General features: G+C 44.7%; 1 protein-coding gene across 1 annotated transcript in view; it reads left to right on the top strand.

Moving 5' to 3' along the window:
* CBL (Cbl proto-oncogene) overlaps positions 1 to 12,981 on the top strand; it is a 34,485-nt gene that overhangs the window by 16,243 nt on the left and 5,261 nt on the right. The window contains exons 3-15 of the mRNA XM_010723676.4: positions 309 to 455; positions 1,738 to 1,894; positions 3,332 to 3,453; positions 4,148 to 4,285; positions 5,006 to 5,093; positions 5,492 to 5,623; positions 6,013 to 6,216; positions 7,335 to 7,466; positions 8,480 to 8,857; positions 9,900 to 9,994; positions 10,535 to 10,690; positions 10,881 to 10,984; positions 11,485 to 11,667. Of these exons, the coding sequence (XP_010721978.2) occupies positions 309 to 455; positions 1,738 to 1,894; positions 3,332 to 3,453; positions 4,148 to 4,285; positions 5,006 to 5,093; positions 5,492 to 5,623; positions 6,013 to 6,216; positions 7,335 to 7,466; positions 8,480 to 8,857; positions 9,900 to 9,994; positions 10,535 to 10,690; positions 10,881 to 10,984; positions 11,485 to 11,667 (2,036 nt within the window). The remainder of the gene's footprint in view (positions 1 to 308; positions 456 to 1,737; positions 1,895 to 3,331; positions 3,454 to 4,147; positions 4,286 to 5,005; positions 5,094 to 5,491; positions 5,624 to 6,012; positions 6,217 to 7,334; positions 7,467 to 8,479; positions 8,858 to 9,899; positions 9,995 to 10,534; positions 10,691 to 10,880; positions 10,985 to 11,484; positions 11,668 to 12,981) is intronic.

Here is a 12,981-nt window from a genome sequence, read left to right as displayed (position 1 = left end):
TGATGCTGGTTCCTTCTTTCTTCTCCCAGCATGTGATGTGGGGCATAAAAAAGGCCTCTGGCCTAGAAATACCCAGCTCTTTATTCTGCATCTCCATTTTCCTACCTTCTAGAGGGTGTTACCAGGAGGGGAGAAGAGGAGCATCAGTCTCCAACCCACTAGTTGTATGCATTTGTTTCCCTCTTCTTTATGTTTTAATATTAAAAAAAAAATAATAATAACCGAATCTTGTTTCTTACAGGCATAAATGGTGCAGAACCACATCTTTCTTTCCTAAAAGAAACTTTTATTTCTGTGATCCTTTCTAGGCGTAACCTGACGAAGTTATCCCTGATATTCAGCCACATGCTGGCAGAACTCAAAGGCATCTTCCCAAGTGGCCTTTTCCAAGGAGACACATTCCGGATCACCAAAGCTGATGCTGCAGAATTTTGGAGAAAAGCATTTGGGGAGAAGTAAGTTCCTGGCTGTGCTTCACATCAGAGGTGTGACCACACATTGTGCACAGAACTGTGTATTTTTAAGCTTGATCAGTGCAATGAGGTGGGAGAGACCTGTTGGGTCATTTGGTACGCTGTCCCGGGTGGGATACAGAGTTGTTCTTACGATATATTTTCCAGTTCTTGGTCCTGTCTTATTTTAGATGTGTTAAGTGATGCTCATTCCCCCTTTCCCCAGCAGACTGTTGCACTGTCACAAGGTTTCTCTGGATTATTCAACTTAAATTTTCCTCTTCTTAATTTAATTCCTTAACTTCTAAGTGAGCTCCACAATGCAGAATCACTTTCTTCTTCCAAAGCTTGCTGTGCCCCCAATATTAGCTGTCCTCAAGCTAAGCCATCATACTAAATTCTTTCATCTTCCCTCCAATTAGTCTTTCCGATCACTTAGGACACCTTTCTTCTGCATTCTCTGAACTTTTGTCAGTTTGCACGATGGCTTTGATAAGACAGGATGAAGGAGAAAGTTAAGCACAACCTATATTTAGGTGTAAACAGTTGAAATGTCAGCTTTAATTTTTGTGTCTAATGAAACTCTGTGTAAATGAACCTCAGGGGTGTCCGCAGCAGTGTGTAGGGATTAAAGTTAATGGAATTAGGCATGGCTTTTAAGTAAGGCACTTCACATAAAGAGTTTAATTAGTAGCTGTCAGAACAGAAAGCTGTAGTGTATTTACTCACATATTTGGTTGTCTGAAGCTAGACACATTCTTTTCATGTTTCTATTCCACTTGATATTTTAAAGGAAGGAATATATTCCTTTAAAGAGGAGCCTGTGTTTGGGTTGCTGATTATCTTCCTTCTCCTGTTAATGCCTGTTCAGAGAATTGCTTGCAGCTTTTTTTGTGTTTTTTTTTTTAACTGTCTGCACCTCTACTTGTTGTTAACTCCTTCTCTGCCAGCTAGAAAGCTATTAAACTCTTACTAAATGGTAGTAATGTGTACATCTGACATGACAGGGCAGCAGAAAAAGAACGGAAAAAGCAGAGATGAACTTCAGATGCCAGAGTTTTGTATTTGCAGGGAAAATTGGCTAAAGCACACTTGACTGTTGATTTCCTTCGGTACCAAGGAGTCTTTTGCTCATACAACACAATGAAATCTCTTGTGGCCATTTTTGATTTTCCCTCTTCCATTATCATGACCTGTACACTCCACAGGTAAAATGTATAAGGTGGTAGGCATGTGACTGTGCTCTTTGGACACATCCAGTCTCAGATGGCTTGCTTTCCCCTAGGACCATTGTTCCTTGGAAGAGCTTCCGCCAGGCCCTGCACGAAGTGCATCCCATCAGTTCGGGGCTGGAAGCCATGGCCCTGAAGTCAACGATTGACTTGACGTGCAATGACTACATTTCAGTGTTTGAGTTTGATATCTTCACACGACTCTTTCAGGTAAGTGTAAAGCACTTGGAATCTGTCTGAGTGCTTCAGCTTAGACTTCTCCAAAGATAAACCATATTTTGCACGCTACAGTGGTATTTATATTTTGTCTTCTTGCCCCTCATCCCCTGAGCAGTTCTTAAAACACTCGCTAGTTAAATCACATAGGAGCATTTGATATTTTTGGTTGGAGAAGAAAAAGTTTTCTAAATTTAGATTCTAACCAAATGTAAGGCACATTTTGTATCCTCCCATGAATCAGTTTTTCCCTTTCAAAAGTCATTTTTAGACCAAAGTTCTGACACAGCTTCAGGAAATGTGAAGCTGAGTTTATCAGTCCATCTTTCCTCATATCCATTTCTTTCTTGTCAGATTTATTTTCCGTAGGGGAATGTTCAGGATGGATCATAGCATGGAAATTTAGGTTTCCTAGCTTTTGAACTGACGCAGCCAGGATGTTGCAGACACATTCTGTGCTCTGTGTGCAAGAAGTATTTGTGTTGCTGAAGGGATATTAATAACAAGTAAAATTCTAGCCCATGGTCTTTAATAGTTCTGAGCTCTGAAACACAGCTTTTGATGGTGCCAATGGGTATTTACAGGAACAAACACTTACTTCTTTGGCTCTGGCTTGCTTTTTCCCATGTGATAGGGTGGGTTGTAATTAAGAAGCATCTCGATGAAAAATTCCCATGTTTGGTGTTGCAGTGTATCTGATTTCATTCTGCACTTTTTCCGGCTATGGTACATAAAAGAGTTATGTGATTTCCAAGAGATACAGAGTTCTTAGGGAGAGGTATCGTGTTGGGTAAGTTGAGAAGTTTGGGAAAATTGGATGAGATTTAGATGTCCCAGCACTTTTCAGAATGGAAAGTTTTCCAACTGTCGTTACGCATCGCTTTTTGGGGAAAACCTAACGTGTGGGTGCTGTGCATTGATTCAAATCTTGGACTAGGCAGTAGTCCATGGCACACCCAAGTGAGGTTAGGTGGCTCAAGTCACAAGCATCTTACACACAGTGAAACCATGACAGAGAAGGGAGGTCATGTTCCCGAGGCCATGAGGAAGTCAGGATGGCATCAGGCTGGTCGTGGTTTCTGCATAATCTTCCAAGTTCCCATCTCTGTCCCTGTCTCAGGAATGAGTCATTTTCTCTGAAGAAGCAGTACAGATTGGTAGTCTTTCTTGAGCTTTTTGTGATGTCACTGACCTCACCCTCATTTTTAAAGGAGTTTTGGTGAAGGTCCTTCTTAGCTAATATTTTTATTGCTGACCAGAGAAAATCCAACGCTGAGGTGCTGCAGGAGGGTGTAGGCTTCTGGTCATCTATGGGATTTATGGTGGGATAAGAAACCTACTGTTCTAAGTGAAGCACCGAGCCCTTTGATTAAGGAGTATTGTGTGTCTTGATGCCTTTTAGGTTAATATATTTCTTTGTTGTTTCTCTAGCCATGGTCCTCTTTGCTCAGGAACTGGAATAGCCTAGCAGTGACTCATCCTGGTTATATGGCATTCCTAACGTATGATGAGGTGAAAGCCCGGCTTCAGAAATTCATTCACAAACCTGGCAGGTTGGTGCTTGGCCTTTCTGGTAGCTACTTCTAACGCTGCTGATTACTACGCTGGCTGAGGAGATGGGTTTGGTTTTGTCTTTGTCCTCCTCTGTTAATTATGCAAAGCTCTAGCTTGTCCTGCGTTCAGCAATTCTCCTCTGTGTCGTGGCTTACCTGCACAAGTTTCATAGCAGCTCACTCAGGCACGAGCATGACACAGAGATCTGTAGACATGAGTACACTTGGGCTGCCCACTGTCCTGGATCGAATGTGGCCCAGTGCAACAGAGCTGACAGATTTCTCTTTATGCAGAGGAAGGGTCAAGTGTTCCCTTCTGGAAGTTGTTAGTATGCTTTTAGTTCTGTGCAGGTTTTAAAAATGGAAACCTTGTGTAGTCTGATGTGTTTTTTTTCTTTCCTGAAATTAATTTGAAGCAAATGATTATGAAGATGCCAGAGTTTCTTGCTGTGGATCCTGTGTTTAATTTCACATGGAGACCGTTGCTTGGATGCTTTTCTCACTTCGTATCAGATTGCAAAGTTCTCCTTTGATCTGCCTGGGGGTAAAGTGAGGAAAGCTGGTATAAATCATCCGGTCATTCCTACTAGCTTTTATTTGCTGTCTTGAGATAGGCAAAGGCCTGCTTGGCATCTCATGCTTTCTGCCTGTTCCAGTCCAAACTGAAGTTCCTTTTCCTTTGTGTTTTTTTCAGTTACATTTTTCGATTGAGTTGCACCCGACTTGGTCAGTGGGCCATTGGATATGTCACTGCAGATGGGAACATTCTTCAGACGATCCCTCACAACAAACCTCTTTTTCAAGCGTTGATCGACGGCTTCAGGGAAGGCTTGTAAGTAACTTTTGCTGCTTTTTCCTGTGAGTTTGTGTGATACTCCTTAATCCTGCTGCCACAAAGTCAGCTGAATGGTGAAGTGCACCTGCAGGGCTCATCACACGTTATCTCTTCTTGGGAGACACGGCGTGTTGCAGAGGTCAGGCAATCACTGTTGACATCACTCAGCCCCTTCTGAACATCTCTCAGCTCTTCCTTTTTATTTAGACCTCGATTCAGGAAAACACTTCCAGCAAGTGAATTGATGTCAGTGGAAAAATTTGTGTGCTTTGGCACTTGAGAATACTCAGACAGCCGTCATTTGTGCTGGGAGCCGTATTGTCCTTTGCAAGAGCAGACAATAAGTGTGTGTCAGTGTTTTCCTCATCATAGACTCTTTTGTAATTGGCTCCTTAACTTGTGCTTAACTGATACTATGACCTCGGTTTTCTCACTCTGGATAATTACAATTTCACTGTGGAATGATTTAAGAAGAGTATAATTGCTCCCAGGAAGGAAAACAAGCTTCTTTCTGCAGTAAAGAATGGCATGTTTGTTTTCTGCCTGATAAGAAATTCTTGCAAAACTTCTTTTGAATTAACAGTACCTTGAATTCCCACCCCTTTGTTCTCACCCTCATCCTTCCTTTCCTCCCCCTCCCTGAAAAGAAACCTTATGTGCATGTGTGTGTGTATGTACATACAGAGTGAGATATCATTTTTCCTCAACTGCTTACAGTTATTTATTTCCTGATGGCCGGAATCAGAACCCTGACTTGACTGGCTTGTGTGAGCCCACGCCTCAGGACCACATTAAAGTCACACAGGTGAGCAAAGTCTTCTATCCTGCCCTGTCATACTCAGTATCCTAAAGGCTTGTCTTTAAGGCTGCTCTGTTATATCTTGAAGGAGTTGCAGAAGTCAATGAAAGGTAGGGCTGGGCAGAGAGACTGCAAAGCTTTCTGCTCACAGACTTTAAATTACTTATTTAGAATGTTCTGCAACAGATTGATTCTTCTGTGCTGTCCACCACGTCTGCACCCTCAGACCCTTCATTCCCAGTCTGTTCTTGGGACACCTGAATGAAAATCTGGGAAAACCTGAAGTCCACTTTCTTCAGAGCAGTCTGTTCCTATTGTGCCCGTTTGGTCTTGGATTTCTTGTAGCTGTGATAAATCCTGCACGTTGTTTTACAATATCAACGTCTGTCCATCTTTCCTCCAAGGAACAATATGAGCTGTACTGTGAGATGGGCTCCACGTTCCAGCTGTGTAAAATATGTGCTGAAAACGACAAGGATGTGAAGATTGAACCATGTGGCCATCTGATGTGCACGTCCTGTCTCACTGCATGGCAGGTGAGGCGTTGCCTCTTGTTTGTCTCCCTGGGTGAGATTAATTGCTTTCCTACAGAAACGCACTGCGTCCTCCTGTTCCGTTTCCTTCAGGTATGGAGACGAGGGGACATAAGCTCGTAGTTCAGAAATGTCAGTGCTAGCTTCTCCTGCCCAGGGAGAAGCTGCTCAGATGCTCTATCTCAGTGTATGACCAAGAAGTGCAAGGACTTGCTAAAAAGTTGTATTTCTACTGCAGAGAGAAAATCCTCCGTATTTCTGGCGCAGTTTGCTTTTCTCTCATCCTCTCTGTACCTGCCAAAAAGCAGGTTTCAACCTGCCTGTATATTAACCACGTATTTAATTTCTGCATCTTAATGGTGGTTGTAACAGATCTCTCCTCTGCCCTGAAGGAATCAGAAGGCCAGGGTTGTCCTTTTTGTCGCTGTGAAATCAAAGGCACGGAGCCAATTGTTGTAGACCCATTCGACCCCAGAGGAGGAGGAGGATTGTCACGGCAAGGTGCAGAAGGAACTCCCTCACCCAACTATGATGATGATGACGATGACAGAGCTGATGATTCCCTCTTCATGATGAAGGAACTCGCTGGTACCAAAGTAAGGTCGCCTCTGTTGGTTCACTCCTATCAGCAGAAGTTTGTCCATTTTGTTCAGTGATCACTGCAGCCAACCAGTCACACTCTTCCCAAGGTCATGATGACTCACAGGTTAGAGGGCAGGGTGTTTTGCTGAGGAAGACAATTTGACTGTCATCTTTTTATATGGTGTCTGATAAAACTGTATAATAAAGGTCTGATAGCTGCCTGCCATTAGTGCGCCTTCCTTCCAGGATATGTGTGCAGGGCAGGGATACTTATGGATCTGTGAGCATTCCTTTCTTAGTGCATATTGCTGCTCTTGCACATCTACAGTTTTGAAGCATTGTTTTGCTTCATTGGAAGGTGGTTTTGAATTTGGCTAATTTTCCATAGTTGAACCCATTAAAACAAGCTGCTTTTCCTGCTCTACAATGTTAACCTATGGTCACATTTCTCTTTAGCCTCTACCCTGTGAAATTCTGTAAGCTATTCCTGGGGATTGTTTTTGTATACATAGGTTGGGGAAGCAAAGCACAGTTTCCTAGCTGCGACATCCTGTTGCGGTTTGCAGCAGGCTTGTATTCCATATTTGTTAGCATTAGTGAGTTCAAACATGTATAAAGATTTGCAGAGTTACCAAGCACTAACCTTTCTCACAAAATAAACATTTTTTAAAAAGAGGAGAAGAGGCACTGTTCCGTTAGGTAAAAAAACAGCTTTGCAGGGACAGAAATGGACTTTTTGGTGCACACTAATGATTGCTGCAGCAGCCACGACACTGTAGTTGAGGTAGCTTGCACAGCAGTGCCTGCAGTGATAAGGAGGTTTTGCAGCAGATATGCCCTCTTGTGTTGAAAAGCAAGCAAGCTTGCTGCTGCTTGGGGCTCAGCAAGGTGGGTTTGGCACTCCAGCAAAACAGCTTGTCTTTTATTGTGCCCCTGCTAAGCATGCATTTGTGGTTGTTTGCTGCAAGTCAAATGCTGCTGTGCTGTGAAATTACCTTAATTTGCTAGTGTATGGTTGTTGTTATTATAGTCATCTATTACCAAAGCCAATAAAAGTCACAGAGCTTGAAAGCTTCTCTAGGAAAGAGTTCTGCTGGATTTTGTTGTTGATTTTCCCAGTCTTCTCTTTCAGGTCGAGCGTCCTCCTTCCCCCTTCTCAGTAGCCCCACAGGCCACCCTTCCTCCTGTGCCACCACGACTGGATCTTCTGCAGCAGCGAGCGTCCAATCCACCTGGGGCTTCCAGCCCCAGCACTTCTTCAAAGGTAAAGCACACTTCTTGCCATTTCAGGTGTGATTTTGCTAGGGCAGATGGGAAGGAAAGCATTTTGCTGAATGCTGTGCGTTCTCTGTGCCATCCCTAAGTGCTTTCACACAAGGCTTTATATTCTTTCTGTGTTCCTTCTGTTCCCCACAAGAGCTTAGTTTGTGCTGAAAGTGAATGCTTCCTTCTGGAGCTCATTGCTGCAGAGTCTCTATTTCCTATTTAGAAAACCTGTCTTTCATCTCACTCATCCAAACAGTTGATAGAAAGAAGATTATCCTAAGCTGAAGTGCTCGATCACTTAGGGTGAACGACCAAGTGATCCTTATGGCCTTTACTGATTTTCAGCCCCAATCACTGCTGCCTGTGGCCCTTCAAGCTGCAGTTGTATTTTGCTCTAGCTAGTGGCTAGATGTGGAAAGGTGTCACAAGCCTCTCCCAGTTTTTCTTCTCTTCCCAAACTTTTCCACCGGTAGAGAAGTAAGAATGGAATGAAATGTGTGTGACTGGGAGAGATTAGCTGTTCCTGTGATAGATGAGCAGAAGGCAGCAGTGTGATCTTGGTGGTATTCATTTGTTGGCTGCTGAGATACAGCAGCAGCTCTTCAGCTGGTTTGGATGATCAAGCTGAAAGTCCAGACAGAAAAAAATAAGCATTTATGTGACTTGCTGACTGATGAATGACAACTGCAAATAAGCTGCAGCTGAAGTTTTTTGAAATGATGAGTGTCCTTTGTTTGGAATCCAATCCAATGCTGCCTTGAGAGTTTTTTTTCCTCCCAGAAAGATGACCTGGTGTGTTCAGTGCCTAGCTGTTGTAGCTGCACGTAGTTATACTGTGTTCTCAAGCTTGTAGAGAAGGTGTCTCTGCAGGGTTAACTCGGCATTATTCCTTATCCGTTGAGATAATTTCATGTAAAAAAGAAACAAAGCCAAACCTTCTTCCCACCTTTTTCTGTTTTCTAGCAGAACGACCTTTGCTAAGCCATATTTTTACATTCCTCTGCCTTCCAGGCTGTTCCTGGTACCCTTCACAAAGACAAGCCTCTGCCCATCCCACCCACGCTCCGAGATCTCCCACCACCACCACCTCCAGACAGACCCCATTCCATCGGGACCGACGCTCGGCCTCAGAGGAGGCCCCTGCCCTGCACCCCAGCAGACTGTCCTGCAAGGGACAAACCACCCCCTGTGCCAACCAACCGTCAGGGGGATCCTTGGCCCTCCCGACCAATTCCAAAAGCCCCATCTGTAGCTCACAGCCCCGGCGATCATTGGCCTGGGAGAGAACTGTCGAACAGGCACTCGCTTCCTTTCTCCTTGCCCTCTCAGATGGATTCCAGGCCTGAAAGCCATCGGCTTGGGAGCACGCTCAGCCTGGACAACCCAGTGGTGAGTGGATCTACTGGGGGTGAGGGCAGATGGTGGGGAACTGAGTCGGCCAAGGTGCCCTTTTCTCGTTTGCATCAGAACAGGGCGTTCCTGTGCCAAGGGAGAGGCAGAAGGGAGCTGGTGATTGCCAGGCAAGAGAGAACAGTCAGAGGACTTCTTAGGGATGTGCTTTCCTGCCTCTTGGGAGCAGGGTTGAAATCTCAGCATGTCCTGCAGTTACCTTTAAGCAGTCGTGAGCCACAATTTCACGATCCCTGTTCACCTTTGGATTTTGAAAAACCGAGGCTGTTTTCCATTAGGAGCTGGTATGCTGAAAAAGTACAATTCACACATGTCAGATTTCAGTCCTGCAAAAACCTGCACACAGTAGCAATGATTAACAAAGTAAAATCTGAGTTACATTTGGGTCTGCTACTATTAATAATGTCATGATCTATAACCTGGTGGTCCAACTTACTGCTCTCTAAGAGAAACCTGAAGCAGTTTGGTTTCCTTTGATTCCATTTGCCTACTTTTTCCTTTTAAAATCTCCGGCTCTCTTGAAAAATAGAAACTGAAACAAGTACATTTTAGCCATATTGTCTAAGAAGTTGACACTAGTGCAGCTGTCACGCTGTTGCACTCGACTGGACTGGATGATCATGGAGGTCTTTTCCAACCTTGGTCACTCTGTGATCTATGATTCTGTCTCTGTGTGTATTTGCTTCTCTACATCCTTTTCCTTTTTTCCCTTATTAACATTTTGGCCTTTGGGCCAATTTCAGCTGAGTTTGACAAAGTCATTGGAGTCTCAAAGATAAGAGTTCCTTTGGTTCTTGTGTAAACAGGCAGTTGGCTGAGGAGAAAAACTCTGCTTGTGCTTCTCAGGAAGGGGAAACTAACACAGAACTGCTGAATTTCTAAGGTGTCAGTAAATGCTTTTGGGTAAATGAAGGTGTTTCGTTCCCCAAGAGGGCGTGTTGGGTGACTGGCTGACAGCTTTGCAGCTGCATTGGTAGACCTGGCATTTCTATAATTCCTGAGTTGGCATTTTTTCTTTCAGAGCTTGAATGCTGGTCCACCGGCAACCTCAGAATGTGAGCATCCCAAAATTAAACCCTCCTCGTCTGCCAATGCTATCTACTCCTTAGCTGCCAGGTATGCTGTTTTCTTGCAAACCATGTTCTGTCATAAGTTACAGAAAGGTAATTGTAGGTCTGTGTGCATGCTGGTGGCAGAGGCAGAGTCTGACACAACTCTATCCAGCCTTAGTTCGAGTCTGTGAAGATGGATTATTCAAAACACACAACTTAGAGAAAGGAGATGAAATCAGCATCCAGAGGTTTGTGGCTGAGTGGTTACCTTTGGCTGTGGCAGTAGGAAACAGGCTACGGTTGCCACTAGCTGTCTCATAAATTTCCTTCTGAGTTGGCCTTTTGAAATGCACACTGCAAAGCAGGTGATGTATGATGTGCTGTCAACTGCTTTTTGCTTAATGACCTTGTGTCGTTGTGACTTTGCAGCTGGGCTGCTGAGAGTACCAAAAGCCAGATTATTTCTCTAGACAGTGTTAATGTAATGTGACTGCTTGTTCCTTCAGCTCTGGCTTTGAAAGGACACGTTGATATTAATTGGATTTAGTGTAAATGTTTTTTTTTTTTTCTTCTGGTGTTTGTATCTTGTTTATTCTGCCTCCAGACCGCTGCCCGTACCAAAACTGCCTGCTGGGGAACAGTCTGAAAGTGATGAAGACACTGAATACATGTCACCCTCCTCTCTGCCGGTGGTGCCTCCGGGTCCTGCTGTACAAAAACCAGAGATCAAAATGCCTTTGGAAATGACTCAGAGTTTGCGGTGAGATTCTTTTTGCACGTGCTGTTCTTCCTCCTCGCTGCTCTCGGGTATTTGTTTAGCAGGGTGGAGGTTTTGCCTTCTCCGTTAGCTGAATTTCCCTGGTGACGCTCACCAGATCGAGGCCAGCACAGCGAACTGGCAATGAAATGTGGCTGCTGCTCTTTTGCAGAATGTGTGTTCTCTCCCTCAGAGTTCTGGAGTGCGACCGGCAGACGGATGGCTGTATGTATGAAGCAATGTACAACATTCATTCCCAAGCAGTGCCCTCTGCTTTTGAGACCATCAACACTTCTGGTGAGTGGGTGTGCTAAGAGAAACCTCACCAAAACCAAACTGCTGAGAAACTGGGATGCAGTGAATTGACCCCAGTGCCAGCTGGAATAGCATTTAGCTTTTTGTGCTAAACGTTACTTGCTTTTGCTGTTAAAATAGCCATGATGTATGCGGAAGCATTTTATCTGTGCACTACGAATTGTGTGTGGAGATGTGAGAGAGAAGAGCATAGCTGGAATGTAAAAACATCCAGCAGTTGTTTAACAGAATTGCTGTTTTGAAGACTTTGTTTTCTGGGCTTGGTTGCTGTAGGCAGCTGCAGCGGTTGACAGCCCACATGTATGGTAAATATTTTTCATCACGTATTACCTTCTGGAAAGAGCTTCCATTGAATATGGGTTCTTGGCAGCAGAGCCTTAGTTCTGTGTCCTGTCAGTGTTTGTGGACACGGGAACAGAGTCTGCCTTGAGAGCCAGAGGCTCTGTTTGGCCCCAGAGCTCAGACTGCGCCTCTTGTTCCAGATGAAGGGGATCTGGCAGCAGCCACTGCCAGCAACGGCCCTGAGGAGTCAGAAAATGAGGAGGATGGCTACGACATCCCCAAGCCACCACTACCAGTTGCCATCGCTCGTCGCACACTGTCCGATATCTCCAATGCCACACCTGCCTTCAGCCGAATGTCTTTGGAAAATGACCCAGTAACAGGTTAGAGAGCAGCTGTGTTCTGGGTGTTCTTGTGGGTACTGGTGGCTTGCTGCGCTTGAAATTTCTGTCACTGACTCAAGACTTTGTGTGCAGGCTGTAAAATCAGCTTTACGAAGCAGAATTACGCTGGTCCTTGATTGTTCCGCTTGATTACGACTCAAAATGCTCTTCCCTACTCATTTTAAACCACTGAGCTAGCAAATCATGATTAAATCTCAGTTAGCAAAACCTTTTCTCAGCTTGAGGGATATCCTTAAGCCACTCTGTCCTATAGGACATGGCATCTATTTTGTACTAGGACATGAAGCAGAACTTCAGAACATTACTCGTAGCTGTTCAGGCAGCAGATTGGGTGGCTGGCCTGGCTTCTGCCTGGCTCCAAGGGGGTGGTTGCCAGCAGATGGCACAAGTGCACTGCTTGATGCTTTCAGTGTCTTTAAGCCAGGAGGCAGTGGCTCAGCAAGGTCAGCTTTTTGTCCCCAAAGAAAAAGCAGAGGACATCTTGTCCTTCTGGCTGTGGGACACGTTCACCAAGGGGAAACCAAAGCCTGGTGTCTCCAAGAGCATTTGTGAAGAACGCTTGGCTTCTTCCCTACGACTGCCCTGCAGAGCAAAAGGAAGCTCTGAAACTTCCTGTTGGGGTGCTCTGGGCTTCAGCACGTCTGAACTCTGGCCATTTGCCAAGTAAGAGGAATGAGTTTCTCGTTCCTTGAGCCTCCCATAGCCAAGGCTGCTTGTCCCAAAGCGTCTTCTATTCACCTGCTTCAACTAGCTCCCTTTTTTGGAGCTTTCTCTTCTTCAGCATGGAGAGGAGTTTATTAGTTCAGATAAATGTGTTAGCTGCTGCCACTCCTCCCTGCTCCCTGCCTTTGTCTCTGTGTCTGTAGAATATGGCTGGCAGGGAGATGAAGTGCAATGGAAGCTCACATGCTGCTCCCAGATGAACGACTGAGCTTAATCATTGACCCTTCCTTGTTTATACAACCCTGAAATGATGGTGCTGTTGTTCTGCTTTGTAGTCGTAGGAGATCTGCTCATGAAAAACGCTGATGTTAGTGCTCTGGGAAGCATCTGCCGTTGTCTGAAAAGTTGGGTATTGGCTGCTGCTGAAGCCTGGTGCTAAGCAAGCCTGACTTCTATGGGATACATTTTGGCAGATTGATGTTCTCATGCTTTGTGCTCTACAATTTAGTTTCTTAATCATTTACCAAAAAAGCTGAGCTGGTTGTCGCCCTTTGAAATTGACCCATGGTGTCTGAAATTTGAACCAGCTCAAGCTGAAGCAGCTATTTCAAAAGTCAGTTTGGGGGAGAG

The sequence above is a fragment of the Meleagris gallopavo genome, chromosome 26 (assembly GCF_905368555.1).
Source record: "Meleagris gallopavo chromosome 26, MGAL_WU_HG_1.1, whole genome shotgun sequence".
Taxonomy (NCBI): domain Eukaryota; kingdom Metazoa; phylum Chordata; class Aves; order Galliformes; family Phasianidae; genus Meleagris; species Meleagris gallopavo.
The sequence above is the reverse complement of the archived record's forward strand: the minus strand, read 5'-3'. Positions and strand labels throughout refer to the sequence as shown.